This window comes from Penicillium odoratum (assembly GCF_028828045.1).
Source record: "Penicillium odoratum strain IBT 22623 chromosome Unknown utg000002l_segment0_segment0, whole genome shotgun sequence".
Taxonomy (NCBI): domain Eukaryota; kingdom Fungi; phylum Ascomycota; class Eurotiomycetes; order Eurotiales; family Aspergillaceae; genus Penicillium; species Penicillium odoratum.
This window is the reverse complement of record NW_026643144.1, coordinates 2,334,388-2,353,102: the sequence shown is the minus strand read 5'-3', so window position 1 is coordinate 2,353,102 and position 18,715 is coordinate 2,334,388. Positions and strand designations below refer to the sequence as shown.

Here is an 18,715-nt window from a genome sequence, read left to right as displayed (position 1 = left end):
AGAATCAACAAATCCTGCCCTCATTTCTGCGTTGAAGTCGAGGCTTAACTCCTTGTTGAAGCCAACTTCGGAGCCTCCCCTTAGTCCTTCAACGAAACCCACAACAAATTCAGATTCAGCTCATCTTATGCGGACGAGGTCGAAGCGTGTATCTGAATGGCCTCAAGGAGTTCCAGATGATTCCAAGCGGCCAACTCGGCGACGGCGGGGGATAGATGACACATGATGTCTATGTCACGTGCTTTACGTTCGACTGTTTTGATTGGAAGAATGGAAGATAATCATTACCACTTTGGGACTAGCTAGATTTCAAGATTTCAAGCCCCATTTCAAATTACATTTCAAGCAGCCAAATTTCAGGAATTTCGAAATTTTGAAATTTCATTTTGACATCCCTAGTACATACTAGTACCTGTAATTTCTGCAGTACAAGATTCCCTTGAGTATTCAAGAAACTAGTTTTACTAGTCAACTTGGCGTTTTGGCAAGTATTTAAAGTATAAATGGGTACATCATGACAGATAGAAATCATAGATTGAAATTATAACATCTACCTCAATTCATGGGCCTATAGCGCACATCTGCCTTGCAAACATGTCTGTCCCGCTCCTCGACGTTACCAAGTTTACCTCTGGCACACCTGCCGAACGTGGCCAGTTCTGCCAGGCTCTTGTGGCCAGCTTCCAACGCTATGGATTCGTGCGGCCTGTGAACCATAGCATTCTAGAGCACGTCATTGTTGATATGTTCACCCGCTCGACCAATTTCTTTCAGCTATCACCCGCCCGCAAGATGGCCATGGCCCATCCTCGCGATCCTAAGCCCCAGCGTGGATGGAGTCGCGTCGGCGAAAAACGCACCGCCAAGTTATTTCGGCACGGCGCGAGTGGATGCGACGATATGATTGATGCTCGCGAGCACTTCGACCAAGGCTCCCCATTGGACCAGGAATGGCCCAATCTCTATCCCTCTGAGGACGATGTGCCTGGTTTTCGCACCACTATGGAGACTTTCTACTCCAGTTCCCACGCAGTTGCTCAAATTCTCATCTTGCCCGCACTGGAAGAGGGTCTTGGACTAGAGTCAGGTGTGCTGACGGGTCAGTGTCACGGACCGCACAGTGAATTGGTCTAAATCACTACCCATCCATGCGCCTGGGAGACTTGCGCGGTGGTAGTATCAGTCGTATTCACCCGCATACTGACCTGGGCGTGGTGACCTGCTTGTTTCAGCATTGAGGGGTTGGCGGCCTCGAGGCTCGAGACTACGAGACGGGTGATTGGGTGCCGCTGGCCACCGGGTCTATCTTCGAGATGATTGTGAACATTAGCGAAACCTTGGAACGCTGGACCAATGGTCAAGTGCGAGCGGGAGTGCATCAAGTTACCGTTCTTCCAGCCCTTCAGGGTGAGCTAGAAGATGAGAAGTTAGTACCAGAACGCTTTTCTACAGCTTTCTTCCTCAAAACAGACCGGAATGCCTGCGTGGGAGCCTTGCGATCCTTCGTGTCGGAGCAGTGTCCGGAGCCGTCATGTCCTCAAACTTCCGCGGACACTGCTCCGACACGAAGGATCTACTGCAACATCATTGATCTTTGAAGCTGTCGCTTTTCCAGCATAGTAATCCGGTCGAAGATTCTTGCGCAGTGCATTGAGACAGTGCAGCTGGTGAAATACATCCAGACCAACTATCGCTGTGCCAGTACCTGCCACGGGGATGGAATTCTCGGGGATAGGAGCAGCTTCCCGGATAGGGATCTGAGCAAATAAAGTCGGCTCCCAGAGGGCCTCCCATGCGGCGTCAGACTCGTCATCGGGTGGACCGAAATATATTGAACTGCAGCGATGGTTTAGTTATACAGAATAAGCATGAGCTGAATCAATGACACGACTTGCTCATTACGAGAAAATCCTCGATTGAACCTTACGGTCTCATATTGGATAACGTGGTAGGCAGGAGAGTACACAGTTGATGGCCATGTGGGCAAAAGCGACTGAAATCGACTTCTCTGTAGAGCTGCGATGGCAGTGATAGCTACCACGAGCACGATATTGACGATTGTTGAGAAATGGGCCCATAGTTTGAGGGACTGTCTCGACTGACCTTCAGTGGCATTGATTCGGCATCGCCGACCAAAGAGTACTGATGACTATATTCCCTGGGAAACTTCATTTTCGAACATGTGTGGACAAAAAAAATATAACCAGTTTGGGGGTGGTTTGGGAGGGAGACCTCGCCAACGTAATAATTTACGGCTGGTGTTTGAACTGTAAAATCCTACACTTGGACATGAATCGGTGGAGGTCGCCGTATTAGTATGTGTACGGCATGTCATACGATACGGAACACTAGTACAGACCTCTGTAATGATATAGTGGTATTATGATACGGCAGTACGGCAGTTTGCGGTATACGGTATGGTATGTATTAGTACAATTATCATGATAGTGGTATTGAGGTATGTATGAAACAGGCCAATGTCAACGTCTGTCAAAGCTTATCTCGCACGTATTAGTACGTTAAGTCTTTACTGATTGGAATTTCGTTATCACCACTGTACTAATTTGGCTAGAAACTCCTGATATAACCAAACCGGCGCAAATTACCTGGTTTCTTGGCGGCGTATCGATGAATAATACGATAAAGATCAATGCACTGTAGCATGCGATGCAGAGCAGGCTGCAGTAATGGCGGATATCATTTTCCCATCTTTGGCCGCAGCCCCAGATCAACGGGTACATTTCTACAGTGAGCCTTGTCAGCCTTGCTGCAGCAGATCCTCGAGACCCACCTACATAGTGCGATACTTTGGAGTATAAAGCCGTCAGATCGTCGGATTGTCATTGGGACACATTTTCATACTAGACGGCAGAAGACAGAAAATCATACATTGCTCAGGCTTTTAAACTAAACTCAATTAGGTCGTTCCTCCGTAATATGAAGCTATCCTGACGCTATGAAATGCTCACTGCTGAAGGTTTTGGGGGTGGAGACCTCATAATCGGGAATTACCCATGGGTGGGTCGCCCGGGTCGTCAGCCCCGGGGGCGGGGCTAACGTTTGCCTGCAAGGGATCTAGACTTCGGGAGACCTAAGTAGGAGTAGCCTGTACTACGTAGCACTAGAAGAGCAGATCTGATTGTCGAATTCGTAGTGTTCTGTCTGCGCACCTATGTGGCGTAATCACATTACACTGTTCGTCTTGCCTATGAGCGATCTTGAGCACGCAGTGAGCAACCCATCGTACAGTACTCATTAATCACTCAGTGAGTGAGTATCACTGAGCGCCCATTCGACACATATATATGTATATTGCACGTGATGATACTGAGCTGCTCAATGAGCCTGACTCTGAGCGCCCTCATAAAAGCGGCGGCAGCTCAGGTAGGAAAGCCCCACCCGGGATAAGAAAAATACTACTTAGAGCTCCTAGGTAGATGGCTTTCCCCAGTCTTGATACCTTACTTCAAATGCTTGATTCTTTTTTATGTTCCTAGCTTGCAATATCCGGAGCCTCTTGGCATTTCCAAGAGCCAAGAACATTAGCTTCGGTCACATGTGCATAAGCATCCGCAATAAGTCTCGGTTCGAAATGGTGAGTAAGTGGGGGCAGTTTGGAGGTTACAGCGCGTGGTAAGAGTCTATGCGGGGAACCTACATGGTCTCTGAGACGACGGCTACAAACGAAAACTATTTTTTTTGAACAGAGTGATGATATCTGACATTAGTCCTCTGGGTTACGCCTTGTTCTATATGTTGGCCCATCAGTACCTTGGTATAATGCTGATATTCTCCACTACCGGCCTATGTTCGAGATATCACAGTTTCATGATTTCACAGTTAGTATAGAGGGATTAAGGACTCGTGGCATCTAGCACCTCAAGGTCCTCGGGTCATCCGGCGACTTTTCCTGCATGTTAGGACCCTCTGGCGGCAACACCAACGAAAATTTATTCCGGCTTTGCTGTCACCAGTGATGCCAGTAATGCCATATATGATGAAGGCTTCCCGGACGATCATTCGCTTTGCTATAAAACTGGTGACGGCCGCGAGTCTACTATCGAGGGTGACTGCTGGAGTACCCCACGCAAGTTCAAGTGGAAGTCCGACTTTGCCGGCCGCCCTGATACCTGGGAAGTCAAGGATGGTGACCTTGGTACTGGCCAGGGACAAACCGATACTACCTTTATTGGTATCGCTATTGGTGAAGATGCTAGCTGTGTTGTGAGGTTCGATCCTGAAAGTGATGGATTCCCTGTTGATGATGATAACGGCCCTTGTCATGTTACCTCAGGTTGATTGGCATCATGAATTACCGAAAGGGATATTTTGTACGTGTTGAAACTTGATTTTGTATCTAGACCGTTTATCTATGTTGTGAAGAGATAAGATGGGGTAGCAAGTTTATGACGTAAGATCGCTCGGATCATTACTTCTTCCATCCATTTTACCCCATCGTTGACAGTCAACCAATTGTCCCACGTCATGTCAATATGCCCCCGTTGAGACCGCACCATAAATCTCGAAATGGCTGTGATCGGTGCCGCGAGAGGCGGGTCAAGTGCGATGAAAAAGGCCCGCCATGCTCTAATTGCACAAGTCGCCAGCTGAACTGCACATATTTGAAAGTTGCAGCGGCACGTAGCCAGACTGCCAAGCCCCGACCATCCAAATATCAAACCGCGCGCTCGAGTGACAGCTCCGCGCGATCGCAAAATAGCGTCTCTTCGCCAGTGTCAAATTGTTCCCTTTCCACTCAACAGGAAATCGATAATTTAGAATTAATGCATCAATTCTCTACTGACACGTACAAAAGTCTATGTGTGAGCGATTCCGAGAATGCCACCTGGCAAACTACCATCCCTCGCTTGGCACTCAAATACCACTACCTGCTGGACGGTATTATGGCTCTGGCTTCAATGCATTTAGCCACATTCGCCGAACCCGCTGAGGCTCTCATCTACCAGGAGAGGGGTCTTCAATACTATAATCGGAGTCTCAGTCCATTTCGGCACGCTATTGACAACATCACTCCGGAAAACTGCGATGCAGTGTTTGCGCACTCGATCGTTATGATCGCGATCAGTATTGCTTCGCCTCGTCTCACTGCCACAAAAGACGAGAGCTCATGCATCACGGCGAACATTGTTGTATTGTTTGAGTTGCTGCAGGGCGTCAAGAAAATTTTGGCAGTTACCAAACCATGGGTCAAGATCGAGCTGTTTACCCAAGGTGAATTTTGGAAAAAGACGACTACTGAGCTCAACGCCGATGAAGATGCTGCTCTGGCCCATGTGGCTTCGTTAAATGATCTTGTTATGACGGGGGTATACTCAAAACAGCACGATATTTACAAGAATGTTTTATCGCATTTACGACACTGTTATGCGAAATTCGCACGTTCACCGGACCCAGCTCCTGTCATGGCTTGGCTTGCGGCGGTTGATAAGGATTTTGTGGATAGTGTGAGATGCCGACAGCATTTTTCACTGTTAATACTAATGTATTGGGGCGTTTTACTTGGGAAATTGGAAGGAAAAAGGTGGTGGGCTAATAATGCAGGGAAAGCATTGGTCTCCGAGTTACTGGAGGCTTTACAGGATGGTGATTCTCGGTGGGAGAAAGCTCTCTCATGGGTTCAATCACAAATGCCGTTATGAGCTTCGCTTTTGAGTTATCGTTTAATATTTCAATAGAGTTTCTTTCCCAGGGGTGGCAGGGATCATATTGTGACAAAGAACTACAGAATTGAAATCTATAGACTCGAAGCCAATAGAATGTGCATCAGGCCAGCTTTCTTTCAGAGAATGATCAAGAGACCAAAAATAGATTTGAATGTAGATGTCACTTAGGTACAAAAACCGGAAAGTCTTCATATATATAGGCTAGAGATACTGCTTCGCTCCTGCCCATATTGCATGATAATTGCGCAATGGAAATCTCATTACCCTTTCCAAAAAAAAACACACCCAGCGTGATCGAGTCGGCGGCACCATAATTACACAGTCAATTTCGATAGTCTCGTTTGCCATATACTACTAAACAAATGTCCCCAACGAACAGTGCCGAAAAATCCTCCTCTGACCCCTCAGTCCCATGGTCCAAAATCCTATCATAATAGAACCATCCACATGATCACCCTGATTATAATTGCCTAGTCCCAGGAATCAAAGCCACTCAAATTCACATGTTCCGAAATGACAACCGATCTCCTAAGCTCAGGCAGACTGCTAAGCGAGTTTCTCGGCACAATCTTGATTTTCGAAATGCTTTTATGCACAGGGCATCGCCTGATGCATCATCCGAGTGTCTACAAAGTAATTCATGAGCATCACCACAGCTTTGAATAAGACCATTTGAAACAAGTCTCGTTTGCGGTGTTTTAAGCTCATCCTATTAAGGTGATGTTTGAGTATAGTCTTGCTATAGTTGCTGCGGCTGTGCGACGTAGTCGTGCTGTTTAATTTTGGTTATCTAGGGTTATTGTTACTTCGTCTTCGATGTATATGTATACGGGAGAAGTTATCGTTGGTATTATATCGCATGATGGTCATCGCGTACTTACGTGTTTCAATTTTGGAGCGCTTGGGATGGTAGATTGGGATTTCGGGACATTGTATACCCCTAGTGATCTTTCTGGGCTGTTAAGGAGGGGATTAATGAATTCAATGGCATCTTTACGAATAATTAGCTCAAAGTAGTGGATTTAACCGGTTTCACTCGGACTTAATGGATTACATGTGAGCCGTGCCAAGCAAACCTTAAGCGGGACGGACTTAAGCAACATCAGCGGTAAGCGATAAGCTGATCCATATCCTTTCATTTTTGTGGACACAGCACTTGATGACAGAGCTGACAGTCATGGACACTTCACAAGAGATAGCGCAGTCGAACCCTAACCCCGATGAGGCCATTGACAATTGGACGGGCATTACTGACCTGGCTGAGCGGCGAAGACGCCAGAACCGAATTAATCAGAGAGCATACAGTATGTGTTTAACGCCACCGCGTGAAACTTCGATGCTGAAGGAAATTAGGACAACGCCGGCGGCAGGCAGACAAGGCTATCCCTCCAAAGAGTAAAGTCACATCCCAGTCTAGCACGATAGTACGATCTGGAGCTAGTTTTCCCGGAGAAAGCATTTCGGAAAGTTCATTCAAGAAAAAAAGCACTAGCTTTCTCGAGCTTAGGCTCATTCAAATACTGTTCAATCAGTTCGAGCGATATCCTCTCGGAGATCCCCTCTCCGACCATCTCATGACACTGACCAGGGTCAACGTCTTCCGAGCATATGGGCTTAACTTGGAAAGTATCGGACTCAACTTGGATGATATGACCGACGACGCTATATCGCCTTTTAATCTCGCCTCGGGTCCCGAGGTGTTATTATCCCATGATAATGTTGAGACGCCTCTCAGCCTCCGGCCGACCAAGATTCAAAGAACGGTGCCCCATCACCCTTGGCTTGACTTCTTCCCATTACCAAAAATGCGTGACAATTTGATTGAAGCCGGTGATGACTGGGATGACTGTGAGCTTTGCAATGATATCATGGGTTTTTGAAATTCTCCAACTGCTGGTAATGCTGGGCTACTGGTGTGGGGAGAGCCTTGGGATGTACAAAATTGGGAGCTCACAGAGGAATTCTTGAAGAAGTGGCATTGGACTGTGAGAGGTTGTCCTGAGCTGATCAATTCAACCAATGCATGGCGAGCGAAGCGGGGTGAAAAATTAATATTCCGTTGCGTTTGAAGATAAATGCATAGGACTCGTATCTTATTCACTCTTTCTATCCATGCACATAAAACCTCGCAATTCGAATTTGCAAGAATCTGCGTTTCTTTAAAGGTTGTGCCAGAGCTTCAATAATACACATGATGGCGATCTGCCCCAGTATTCGGTAATTGTAGCCTGAAGTTGACTTCCGTTTAATTTTGCGGTGACCCTGCACCCACGTAACTTCATGCTTTTCTTCCTCACAAGGAGCGATCTTTTCAGGTCAAATAATGCCCAAGGTATTCCTAAATAATTCCCAAATATTTAGATAGTCCTCCTCAACTTTAAATATCCATGTAGGTTTGGACGGAGGTAACCGGACCCAAGCTGTCATCCGGGTCATCAATATATACACATGTATCTCCACCCGGATTTATAGATAACGGTTTTAAGAAATACCTAGTAAATAAAGCTGTAGAAAGTACTCTCTTGATTCTTGTACCCGCGCAAGCATTTTAAAATAATTTCTCTCTCATTTCAATTGAATTCATGGCTACCAAGTACGAAGCTGTACACCAACAGCCTAACGGTCCCGGCGATGCTCGGCCCACGGCATCCCAGATTATTGAAGACGAGCAACTTAACGGGCAATGGCCCGACAAAACAGTGCTGATTACCGGCTGCTCGTCAGGAAATGGTATCGAGACAGCCAAAGCAATTTTCAAAAGCGGTGCTACGATTTATGTCACCGCGCGCGATGTTAACAAGGCCAAATCAGCCCTCGGCTCATTCCTTGATAGTGACCGCGTCCACCTGCTCGAGCTCGACCTAGAGTCTCTGGCTAGCGTTCGCAGATGTGCGGAAACTTTTCTTACCTTGTCTGGTCGTTTGAATATCCTCATCAACAACGCGGGTGTCATGGCTACCCCCGAAGGAAGAACAATGGACGGATTCGAAACTCAATTCGGAACCAATCACCTTGCCCAATTTTTGCTCATTCAACTTCTACTTCCTGTTCTCCAGAAGTCATCGACATCGGAGCTACAATCGAGGGTTGTCATCTTGTCCTCCGTTGGTCACCGTGATGGTGAGGTCAACTTCGAGAACCTCAATTTGGAGGCCGAGTATGATCCGTGGAAGGCTTATGCTCAGAGCAAGACTGCCAACGTCTGGACTTCCAACGAGCTTGAACGTCGCTTTGGTTCAAAAGGTGTCCATTCCTTGAGTGTTCATCCTGGTGGTATCATGACTGGTCTTACGAAGCACCTTTCGAATGAGCAACTGCAAGCCTTGGGATCTGATCCCCGCTTGGCGAAGATTTTAAAGACCCCCGAACAGGGGGCAGCTACCACTGTTTGGGCAGCAACCGCGAGGATATTGGAAGGTCAAGGAGGTATGTATCTCGAGAATTGCCAGATTTCGAAGACTGTGAAGGCCAATGCCACACAAGTCGACCCAGGATATTCAACCTGGGCTTATGATGAGCAGAAGGCGACACGGTTATGGAACAAGTCTTTGGAGCTTGTAAAGCTAGTTTGATCTTGAAGAAGGGCCCAGGTCTTTGTCCCTGATGCTGCACCTCTGAATGTGTTTCCGTATTGGCTTGGTGACTGGATAATCATGTACATAGTATAAATTCATACAGAGATTTTTTCAAATAGAAAGTATTTGCATTAAATACATCTCTACTATTAAGTTCAAAAGTCAATGTTTGAAGATCATGATAGCGGGTCATGTGACCCGTATCCGGGCGAACCAAGTGTTTACTAAAAGTTTCCTGCCGTTTTTTGTTGCTTGACTCGAGCTCTGCCCCATCTCCGGGACAATTTGATCGTCTTCACCACTTCATCCATACCATTATTCTAGCTTATTGGAAAGTTTACCTTTCGCCATGGAGTACCACGCCGTCCCTCCAGAGGAACGCGCTAGAGATGAACAGGGCAACCTTCTGCCCTGGGGTTACGTTTACAAAGAGTAAGTAGGATAGCGTTCCAGATCGCAAACCTTTTGAATTGGCATATGCTAATAAACCCAGTGAATCACGCAACCCCCGCCGACCACCAGAGGAATCAGGACCCTTCGGCAAGAGAAGAAACGCACGATATGAGCATGCTCGATCTCGAACAAGAACAGGCACCCCGGCCAAGCGCGAGAATCCCAATGTCGCCGAGTTCGGCCGTTTATTCGCCCAACAAGCCGATGAAGAGAAAATCCACGGCCTCCCAAAGTCAAACTCATCCTCCAGCCTAGACAACCCACGCAAGCAAACAGAAAAGGTCGCGACCGAATGCTTCCTGTATGGGTACAAGGCCAAGGACAGCGAGTGGAAGGTCATCGACAAGTACGAGCGCATTTCACAAGGCATTATCTGCGAAGATTATCCACGCAGCGACCCGAATTCTACATCCCAGTATGCACAGCTACTGAGCGGCGGCGACGTTGTCATCCGCGCGAATCTATCCGCCGATGCGAACCGGAAGTCTAAGCGCTACGCTGGCGGTTTCCATTGGATCAAGATCACCTTTGACTCTTCCCAGGCTGCCGATCGCGCCTGCTTCTACTCACCACAGGAGGTCGATGGCCACCTCGTCTTCTGTGAGCTGTATCATGGCCACGGACCCGCCGAGGACTCGGCAATCCCCGCAGACTCATCGGCAGACTCAACCCTTCGCTCTCGTGCGCCGCGCACCCTGACCTCCACACAATCCACCTCCTTCCTGTCTAGCATGGACCAAGACCGCCACACCTTGCCACGGTCTTTCGCTATGAATAACCTCTCCAGTGTCAGGGACGCCCCCGAAGCAGAAGAGGCGGAGTCATTTGACTCGTCCACTGCAACATGTACTACTGGCACTGTGACAGGAACCACCATCACCGCCACTGGTGTCTCCACGGGTCTTGATCGTTCTTCATCGCTGACCCAGCGCAATGTTCCGACTCCCGTGGAGCCGAAGCCCGAATCCGAATACATGACACATATTCCTACTGTTCGACGTACGAAGCTACGCCCTCTCGCCGAGGCCCTCCCACCTCAACCCACAGTCACCGAGCGCGTGCTACGATCTATTCCCATCCTGAGCTGGTTCACTGGTGATATTGTGGGTGATGGACCACAGTTCCGGGAAGACGGCGCCTTTGATTACGAGAAGTCGAACTCCTACTGGCGATTTTGGTACATGGTGGACAAGGTTCTTGGCACTGATATCTGCGGATTGAAGGAGGATTCTTGAATGACTGTGACTGCATTGCAGACCACTGTATACGGATCCATACTCCAGGTATGATGACAGGATCCAGCAATGAGCATCTACCAGGTGAGGATCCTGTTTGTTGGCTAGGGAACAAAGTGCATTACTAGGCGTCGTGGTTGATTTTTGGTGTATGATAGTCCTTGGGTATTTGACGTAGACATTATGAACCGTCCGACAAGGACTCTTTTCACGCTTCCACATCCAGCTCTACAACCCTCCAAACGTGCATATGTAGTCCCTCTAGCATACAACATATCCTAAAGTAATGTATTCCTACATCACTAGTGAATCGCACCCATGAGTCCATCATACGAAAGCGGAAACCAAATAAGAAAAAAAAACCTTGAAGCAACCGACTGGAACCGGATGAATGAATACATTTCATTGATCATAGTTGATCATAGACCAAAATTTTTGCAACGTTACTCTATTTATTCGGCCTTGCTCTCGAAGTTCTCGCCCTCAACAAGCTCGGGGATATCATCCTCGTCATCGTTCTTGTCACCACCCTGAGCCTTCTGCATGTTCTGGTAGCTCTCGGCGAGCTTGCGGAGGGAGGCAAGGGAGTCGGGACCCAGCTGGTTCAGGATACCGGGAACGAGCTCAGTGAGCTCCTTCTCCTCGCCGTTACCGTAGAGGGCGAAGGTGTTGGAGGGGACGGCTCCGTGGACTGATAGAACATGTCAGTTTTGCTTGGGTTCGGACAGATTCTTGTTCGCTCTCGCGCTATGCGGGGTGGCGGGTGGGTTGGGTGAGCTTACCGCGGGGGTTGGCGAAGTGGATGACGTTGCCGTCCTCCTTGAACATGTTGACCTCCTCAATTCCCTGGATGGGCTGGACGTTCATCTTCTTGAGGGTGGCCTGCAGCTTCTTGTCATCGGCACCGGAGTTGCGGACGACCTTCTTGACCTTGCGGCGGGGAGTACCCTTGCCTCTGTGAGAATGTTAGTTGGGTGTGTCTGCGAGAATGCTGGGGTTGCGGTGCGGTTTTGGTGGTGGATTGGTGGTGGTGATCGGTCGGCATGGATTCGTGCGGGCCGCAAGATCCCAATGTTGGTGAAAATCCGAGTCGCGTCGTTCCCAATCAAAAAGTACACAAGTACAAAATGCACGTAATCTCCAAAAAATTCGGTACAGGGATGATAGATGGCAAGATCGAGGCGTGGGAATTGTCGTCACACGAATCCATGGACCGAAAGACCGAGACCGGGATGGAGGGGTCGGGTAAGAGATCTTGGTTTAGAGATTATACGTACCCTGTAAGATGAAAGTCAGCAAGTCTGCACCAAATGGATTGTAAAGATTTCGAGGTATCAATGGCAGTCAAAGGACGTAAGATGATCGGGGGACGAAGTTCTGGCGCATATCTCCTCATGCCCACCAGCTCACAGCTTCATCGCAGCATCGACTCGTATCACCCCAAACAGTCCAACAGTCCCGCGAAAGGATTTCACGTACCAATGCGAACGCTCGCCTGCATTCTAGCCAACTTTGCTTGATCCATGGTGATTGTGAGGGGGGTGGTCTTCTGAAGCGTCAAGCGGGTTAGCCGATGATCCCCGACAAACAGCGGGGAAAGAGCGAGCAAGCGATAGTCTCTTAAGGATAGGAGGACGCAGGTTTGAAATTCGATAGAAATTCCGGACGCAATTAGGGGGTTGGTGGTGTTCTTACCGGTAAAGAAGGTTAGGTGGTAGAGGTGTGTAATCGGATTCAAGTTCGAGAGGGAAAGATGATGATGCACTATGGAGAGTTTTGTGTGGGGAGTTACAAAAACGGAAGATTCGCTAATGCGCCACTATTAAACTCCGCTTTATTTCTATTTTTCTACATACCGGCTTATTTATTCCAACAACATTATCATTTAAGTATCTAGATGATTCTAAGTGAAGTTGTTTGGTTTTGTCAGTCTGTTGGAATTGATTGTGGGCGAACATAAAAACTGAAGCTCGGCTAAACCCTAAGTATATCTCCCACCGCCCTGGGGAGAGCTGCCGGGTCAATGCGCAAATACAGACAGCTTCCAATTGATCCATGGATTTGTCCCGCCAGACTACATATCTGATAATCTCATAACCTGATAACCTGCTATTTCGCTGTACAGTTTCACTGGCGAGGGGCCTCTTAGCATTTTGAAGAGCAAGTATTTGGCTTAAAGATGAAGAAATGCATGATCCTTGGTCGCGCAAAGCTGCATATGCGCATACAGCATCAGTTCGCAGAGGCACCGATTCTACCGGGGTCCAAGTCTAAGGCCATGCTTTGGATAGAAGACCCTAAGAAACTGGTCTTATACGTTACGTAGAGATAGGCTTGAGGCGGACCGCATTAACATCATCCAGACGGTTACTTTACCGGTTATGCCCTTAAGCTCAGGTTGGAAGCAAACAGCACAGATAATTTTAACTCGAGAGCGATCCGTAATCAATTGCTTCAGTGATTGAACTAGAGTAGGAGTCACGAGAAAATCAAGCAAAAATTCATCACAAATACTGCATATGCCAGGTTCAGACTTCACCACATGATATGTTGTGACTTCCCAGGTTGGAACCTTATGTAGTCATATTATAATCTCTTCATTCTGACGTAATATCTACTAGTCTTATGCGACTCTTAGCATATATTCCTATCATTGGAAGGTGATAGGAACAAGTGAAGGACTTGATTCAAGTGCTCATCTTTGAGAAGCGGGGCAGTGGATCTATAGAACCTGATGAATAAAGCTTCAAGCTTCAGTCACAATTGATTGCCAGTTTAGTCTACTATAGTGTAATCAATAATCAACATTAATGATCGCTCTCTTATCCCACAAGTTGAAATAGTCACGCCAATTATGCTTCTCCTTAAATCCAAGCATCTGCTTTATTTTCGCATTCGTCAACGGCGCCTCAAACTCTCCCATCTCCCGCGTAACAGGCGTATCGGGATAAAACTCCCGCAACAACTCCATAGTAGGCCTCAGGTTCGTAATCGTATCATTCGTCGCATTGAAAACTTGAAATCCCAATCCATCCTTCCGCAAACCCGCCTCACACATCCCACCCAGATCCCGCGAATCAAGATACGCCCACCCATGCACCTTCCAGCGCTCCGGCTCATGCACATAACTGTAGAAGATCTCCTGGTTGTACTCCTCCGGCCCAATCACATGTCCAATCCGGAGAACATAAATATCAGCCCCAAATCGGGCTGCAAAGCCGCGTGCCACACGCTCGCAGCATAGTTTCGCGATCGCGTATGTGTCCGTTGGGCAGACGTCCTGGTCTTCTTCGATTGGGAAGGAGGGATAGTTCACGTCGCCTTGAGCGAATGCTACACCGTACACGGTGATGCTGCTTGCGATGATAAGCTTGCGGATTCCGAGCTTGCATGCTGCTTCGCAGATGTTGTATGTGCCTTGTGTGTTTGCTCGGAAGGTCTCGTTGTCTGGAACGAGCATGTTACGTGCGTAGCCCGCCATGTGGACTACGGCGTCGGGGGGTGGAGGGAGGCCTATTGGGAAGGGCTCGGTTAGTGCCCATTGGCCCGAGAGTGCATTGAAGACTTGGCCGCTGTCAACGAGGTCGGTCTTTAGGGTATGCACTCCTGCCTGGGAAGTTGGGGCAAGATCGAGATTCAGGACCGTATGTCCTGCGTTGAGGAGTTCGGTGATGATGGTTTGACCAGCTTTACCGGAGCCGCCGGTCACGATGATGCGACCCATTGTTGCGAGTGTGGCTCTGAACATCTCGCGGTCAGGAAGATAGATGATGAAAACTTTAGGCACATTTAAATCCGAGAATAATATGGATCTTCAGATGAAGGGCCGGCAAGAAGGCAAACCATTACTGCTATCAAGATCATCATGATGACATTTGCCTTCAAGCAGAGGAGATCATTTGAACACGTGAAATACCTAGAGTTGCAGCAGAACGATGTTTTAAGTAGAATGCTTGAAGTAAATAGTCTTCCTTGAGGTTTGTGGGTGTATTAAGCGAAACTACCTGATTTCGAATACTGAACACTGTATTCCATTATAAACACAAATGGATATCACTGAACTGTCATTTTGACTCCGAAAAGAGCACCACATCTTTGACAGGCCAGGGAACATAGAACAAGAAGATTTGTTATTGATTTCAGGAACTTTGCCGTATCATTGAATATCCCCAGTGTGGCTGAGCTGAGAGCTATTGATCTCGACACTTCGCTTACCCGAGCTAGAGTCGATGAGTCCGCTTATTTTATTTTATGTTTTTGACACTTTTTCATATTTTCATAATTGGTTTATCTGCCTTAATCCTGTGCTGAACCAATGTTATGACGTCTGGGCTGGCAAGAGGATTCAGTCAACAGTACGCTACCGAGCTGCTGGCTCTCTAGTCTCAACCAGGCCAAGGCCAACAAATGCATACGCTGGAATCTTGCGTGCTTGCTACTAATCTGTCTTTGTCCTTCGCCAACCAGTGGAGCAAAACTTGCGACCGTCTAGCTATGACTATAGTATACCTACTCTCTCTCTCTACCAGTACTGAAAAGCACGCCTGGGAAGTTTTGTCTGCTTTGGTTAATTTGCAGTGTCAGTCCTCGATGTATAGATTTCCAAGAAGATGTCGGCTTACTGGCCAACTTCGTGAAGACCCAGAACCCCAAATATGGATACTCCGCTAGTCATAATTGCCTTTCCGGGAAAGCATTGCTCCTTCGTGGAGCGCCTATCGATTTGGGGGTACCTGGAAAAGCATTCCGATCGCCGCCGGCCGCAAGGAGAGGAAAATCTATGGGCATCTCTATACCACTTAAGGATTTATTACATTTGGCAGTAGGCGATCAAAATCTATGGGCATCTCATCCCCCAGACGGTATCCACTGGCATTTGTACTTTCCCCGAAAAGTTGGCTATTTTTAGCTTCAACTCTAATTAATCCCTAAAAGGCTGAAGATTCCGGTGTCAATGTCAATCTTATCTTGAGGATCAGATCAAACAACACAAATTTCTCTTTTTTCACGTTCTTGTCAAGCGAGTCATTTTAGCCTCCGATCTCGCTGTGTCCTTTTTGTACACACCAGAAAATCTCCCCCTCACCCCCCTGCATGCACATGCTACTATTGATCCACCAATATTACTCCGATCGCCCCTCTGCACGAGACTGCAGCTGAGCCCCCAATTCTCCCTTTTCAAGACTTCTATTTTCACGCACTTGTGCTATTCAACTTGACAATTGCAACCTGCAACCCATCGATTCACCCGCCATGAAGTTCCTCTGTCTACACGGTGCGAGCACCAACACCGAGGTAATTACACTTCCGACGAAAAGACCCGTGCAAGACTAATAACCCCCAGATCCTTGAGATCCAAATAGGTGGCCTGAGACAAAAGCTTTCTAAAAAGGGTCACACGTTCAAATTCATGAATGGCAAATTCGTCGCGCCAGTCGAAGGGGGTACGGAATCATCTCATCCGATCTCATCTGATCTCCAAACGAAATCCCCACTCACCCCGCTCATCCCCCCAAAAAAACAAATACCAAAAACACCCATTCCCCTACTGACCATCCACACAAAAAATGAGAAAAAGGCATAATAACTAACAAGTCCTTAGAACTCGAAGGCGTAGTAGACGGCCCCTTTTACAACCACTATGACCGCGACAGAACCCCTGGATCAACAGTAACAGAAGCAATCGAGCATACCCACCGCACAATTGCCGAAGAAGGCCCATTCGACGCTGTCCTAGGCTTCTCACAAGGCGCTGCACTAGCAGCCGCAATGATCATCCAGCACGCAAAGAAGAACCCCGGCGCTCCGCCTCTCTTCCGCGTCGCTGTTTTCCTGTGTGGAGCTGCGCCATGGGAGGAATCTGGTTTGATGCAGATCAAAGCTGCACCGGATACTTACCCAATTAATATCCCCACGGCGAATGTGGTGGGGAAGTTGGATTCTATTTATGATAGTAGTATGGAGCTTTACAAGCTTTGTGAGCCTTCTAAGGCCGAGTTTTATGATCATGGGTCGAAGCATATGGTTCCGTTTGATGCGAAGAATACCGATGCCATGGTCAGGGTTATTGAGGCGGCTGTTGCGAAGGTTGTGGGGGTTTAGAATTGGTGAAGGGTGTTTGAGCTTTGAGCTGGGGATGGAGTTGCCTTTATATTCATTCTTATGCCGGGTTTGGTGGCCTGAGATTTCTATTCAATGGGCATTTCTCAAATTTGAAATACAATGTCAATTCCAGTGTCAGGGAAGGCAATTCTAGTGGGATTTCTCTGGCTGTGATGATCGGGATTGGGATCGGGATTTGGCCCAGGCCAGTGCAGCAAGTAACACTACAAGCCCAAGAACCAGCGTGAGCCCCCAGTGCAAATTCTCAGTCGTATGACCTTCGTCGATTCATAAACCAGCAGCATCCTCAGCAGGAAGACACTTCTCAAGGAACTTCTCAAGATCATCAATCTCCTGAGGATCCGCCGAGTGTCCAAGACCACTAAATTAAAACATTAGCATATCGCAACCTTCCAAAAACCAAAGGAGACATACGCATATTTGTTGAAAGAAATGTTTTCCACGCCCAAATCCTTAATCCACTTGTACGAAGTCTCACCATACTCAAACTTCACAACGCCATCATCCTGACCATGCGCCAAGAAGAACGGAGTCTCCTTGTTAGGGAAGCCCTCGGGAATGAGATTCTTGATGCGATCGCTAAGCAGCAGGTAGCACGACAGTCCGAAAACACCACCCAGCTTCTCCTTGCCTGTGATACCACTGAACAAAGACATGGCACCACCCTGCGAGAACCCACCCAGCACGATGCGCGAAGGTTTGATTCCCTTCTCAATCTCTTCCTTGATAAGGGTGTTGAAGTAGTCGCGCGAGCGCAGGATACCAGGTTCGTCCTGGGTGCGGACGGATTCTTGGATATCGAGCTATAGAAATGCAAACTTAGCGGAAGCGATCCAATGGAAGAGGGTATTGGGGTCTTACATCAGCGCCCAGCTTGGCGATATCGTACCATCCCGGCATGGCCATGCCAAAGTTCTAGAGCCATTAGCCCTGGTTTGGATCCTATCGGAGTGTTGATATTGGTCATACCACTGTGATGGGGATGTTGGGTGCATTGGGGAAGACGAAAGCCACCTCGTCGAACTTGTTGCGACGGCGCCAGTTCTGGGCGAGGGACATCCTGGATTGAGAATTCGAGTATCAATAATGTGAGTCGGGGCATTGTTCTAGGGTTTCGAGACACACCATCCTGCGCCACTGTGGTGAGAACTGGTTAGCTGCAGTCGGTCGTTGGCGGGGTGGAGACATACTTATCGCCCAGGCCGTGGGCCATGATGACCGTCGCGGTGTGCTTCTTCAGCGCAGGAACAACAAATGGAGCGCGAGTTGCCATTTTGACTGATATTGGAGGGAGATATCTACAAAGAGAGTGACTAGGAAGAATGTGAGCGCTGGCCCGGCACTTTGTTGACTCCACTATTCTGCCACCGAGGTTATTCAAAGGGATGATACACCGCCTACGCAATATGTAAGGACAATCAATATATAGATCTGAGCCGTAGATCCAGTCATCCTGCAGTTCGAGTCATGGGGACAATTTGAGAAATGGAGAGCATGATGCTAATCGGCATGTAGTTGTAATCTTTACGTCAGCAGTGAATATGAGGTTGGTGATATATCTTTAGTATGAATACATATCAACTGAGCAATTTCGATGTATTGACACCCTGACTTTAGACATCTACAGCTTGCCAGGATTCAACTA

The 18,715-nt window shown here is 47.8% G+C and overlaps 10 protein-coding genes across 10 annotated transcripts; 7 read left to right on the top strand and 3 right to left on the bottom strand.

Moving 5' to 3' along the window:
- Positions 1–594: 594 nt before the first annotated feature.
- N7520_002892 (uncharacterized protein) lies at positions 595–1,598 on the top strand (the record flags this gene model as incomplete). The annotated part of the gene is made up of 2 exons (XM_057136827.1): positions 595–1,099; positions 1,240–1,598. The coding sequence occupies 2 exons, from the start codon at positions 595–597 to the stop codon at positions 1,596–1,598; spliced, it is 864 nt and encodes a 287-aa protein (XP_056999513.1).
- A 1,363-nt stretch (positions 1,599–2,961) lies between these two features.
- On the top strand, positions 2,962–4,299 carry N7520_002891 (uncharacterized protein; the record flags this gene model as incomplete). The annotated part of the gene is made up of 2 exons (XM_057136826.1): positions 2,962–3,018; positions 3,922–4,299. The coding sequence occupies 2 exons, from the start codon at positions 2,962–2,964 to the stop codon at positions 4,297–4,299; spliced, it is 435 nt and encodes a 144-aa protein (XP_056999512.1).
- A 194-nt stretch (positions 4,300–4,493) lies between these two features.
- Positions 4,494–5,660, top strand: N7520_002890 (Zn(II)2Cys6 transcription factor domain-containing protein; the record flags this gene model as incomplete). Its single annotated transcript, XM_057136825.1, has 1 exon — positions 4,494–5,660. One exon carries the CDS (start codon positions 4,494–4,496, stop codon positions 5,658–5,660), a length of 1,167 nt encoding a protein of 388 aa, XP_056999511.1.
- A 1,183-nt stretch (positions 5,661–6,843) lies between these two features.
- N7520_002889 (uncharacterized protein) lies at positions 6,844–7,564 on the top strand (the record flags this gene model as incomplete). Its single annotated transcript, XM_057136824.1, has 3 exons — positions 6,844–6,988; positions 7,038–7,108; positions 7,217–7,564. The coding sequence occupies 3 exons, from the start codon at positions 6,844–6,846 to the stop codon at positions 7,562–7,564; spliced, it is 564 nt and encodes a 187-aa protein (XP_056999510.1).
- Positions 7,565–8,266: 702 nt separating this feature from the next.
- On the top strand, positions 8,267–9,256 carry N7520_002888 (uncharacterized protein; the record flags this gene model as incomplete). Its single annotated transcript, XM_057136823.1, has 1 exon — positions 8,267–9,256. The coding sequence occupies one exon, from the start codon at positions 8,267–8,269 to the stop codon at positions 9,254–9,256; it is 990 nt and encodes a 329-aa protein (XP_056999509.1).
- Positions 9,257–9,608: 352 nt separating this feature from the next.
- On the top strand, positions 9,609–10,947 carry N7520_002887 (uncharacterized protein; the record flags this gene model as incomplete). Its single annotated transcript, XM_057136822.1, has 2 exons — positions 9,609–9,691; positions 9,753–10,947. 2 exons carry the CDS (start codon positions 9,609–9,611, stop codon positions 10,945–10,947), a joined length of 1,278 nt encoding a protein of 425 aa, XP_056999508.1.
- Positions 10,948–11,399: 452 nt separating this feature from the next.
- On the bottom strand, positions 11,400–12,472 carry N7520_002886 (nascent polypeptide-associated complex subunit family protein; the record flags this gene model as incomplete). The annotated part of the gene is made up of 4 exons (XM_057136821.1): positions 11,400–11,638; positions 11,730–11,902; positions 12,358–12,376; positions 12,427–12,472. The coding sequence occupies 4 exons, from the start codon at positions 12,470–12,472 to the stop codon at positions 11,400–11,402; spliced, it is 477 nt and encodes a 158-aa protein (XP_056999507.1).
- Positions 12,473–13,741: 1,269 nt separating this feature from the next.
- Positions 13,742–14,671, bottom strand: N7520_002885 (NAD-dependent epimerase/dehydratase family protein; the record flags this gene model as incomplete). The annotated part of the gene is made up of 1 exon (XM_057136820.1): positions 13,742–14,671. The coding sequence occupies one exon, from the start codon at positions 14,669–14,671 to the stop codon at positions 13,742–13,744; it is 930 nt and encodes a 309-aa protein (XP_056999506.1).
- Positions 14,672–16,200: 1,529 nt separating this feature from the next.
- N7520_002884 (putative DUF341 family oxidoreductase) lies at positions 16,201–17,049 on the top strand (the record flags this gene model as incomplete). Its single annotated transcript, XM_057136819.1, has 3 exons — positions 16,201–16,242; positions 16,292–16,391; positions 16,550–17,049. The coding sequence occupies 3 exons, from the start codon at positions 16,201–16,203 to the stop codon at positions 17,047–17,049; spliced, it is 642 nt and encodes a 213-aa protein (XP_056999505.1).
- A 288-nt stretch (positions 17,050–17,337) lies between these two features.
- N7520_002883 (palmitoyl-(protein) hydrolase) lies at positions 17,338–18,343 on the bottom strand (the record flags this gene model as incomplete). Its single annotated transcript, XM_057136818.1, has 6 exons — positions 17,338–17,431; positions 17,485–17,873; positions 17,932–17,985; positions 18,040–18,130; positions 18,196–18,207; positions 18,261–18,343. The coding sequence occupies 6 exons, from the start codon at positions 18,341–18,343 to the stop codon at positions 17,338–17,340; spliced, it is 723 nt and encodes a 240-aa protein (XP_056999504.1).
- Positions 18,344–18,715: the final 372 nt, after the last annotated feature.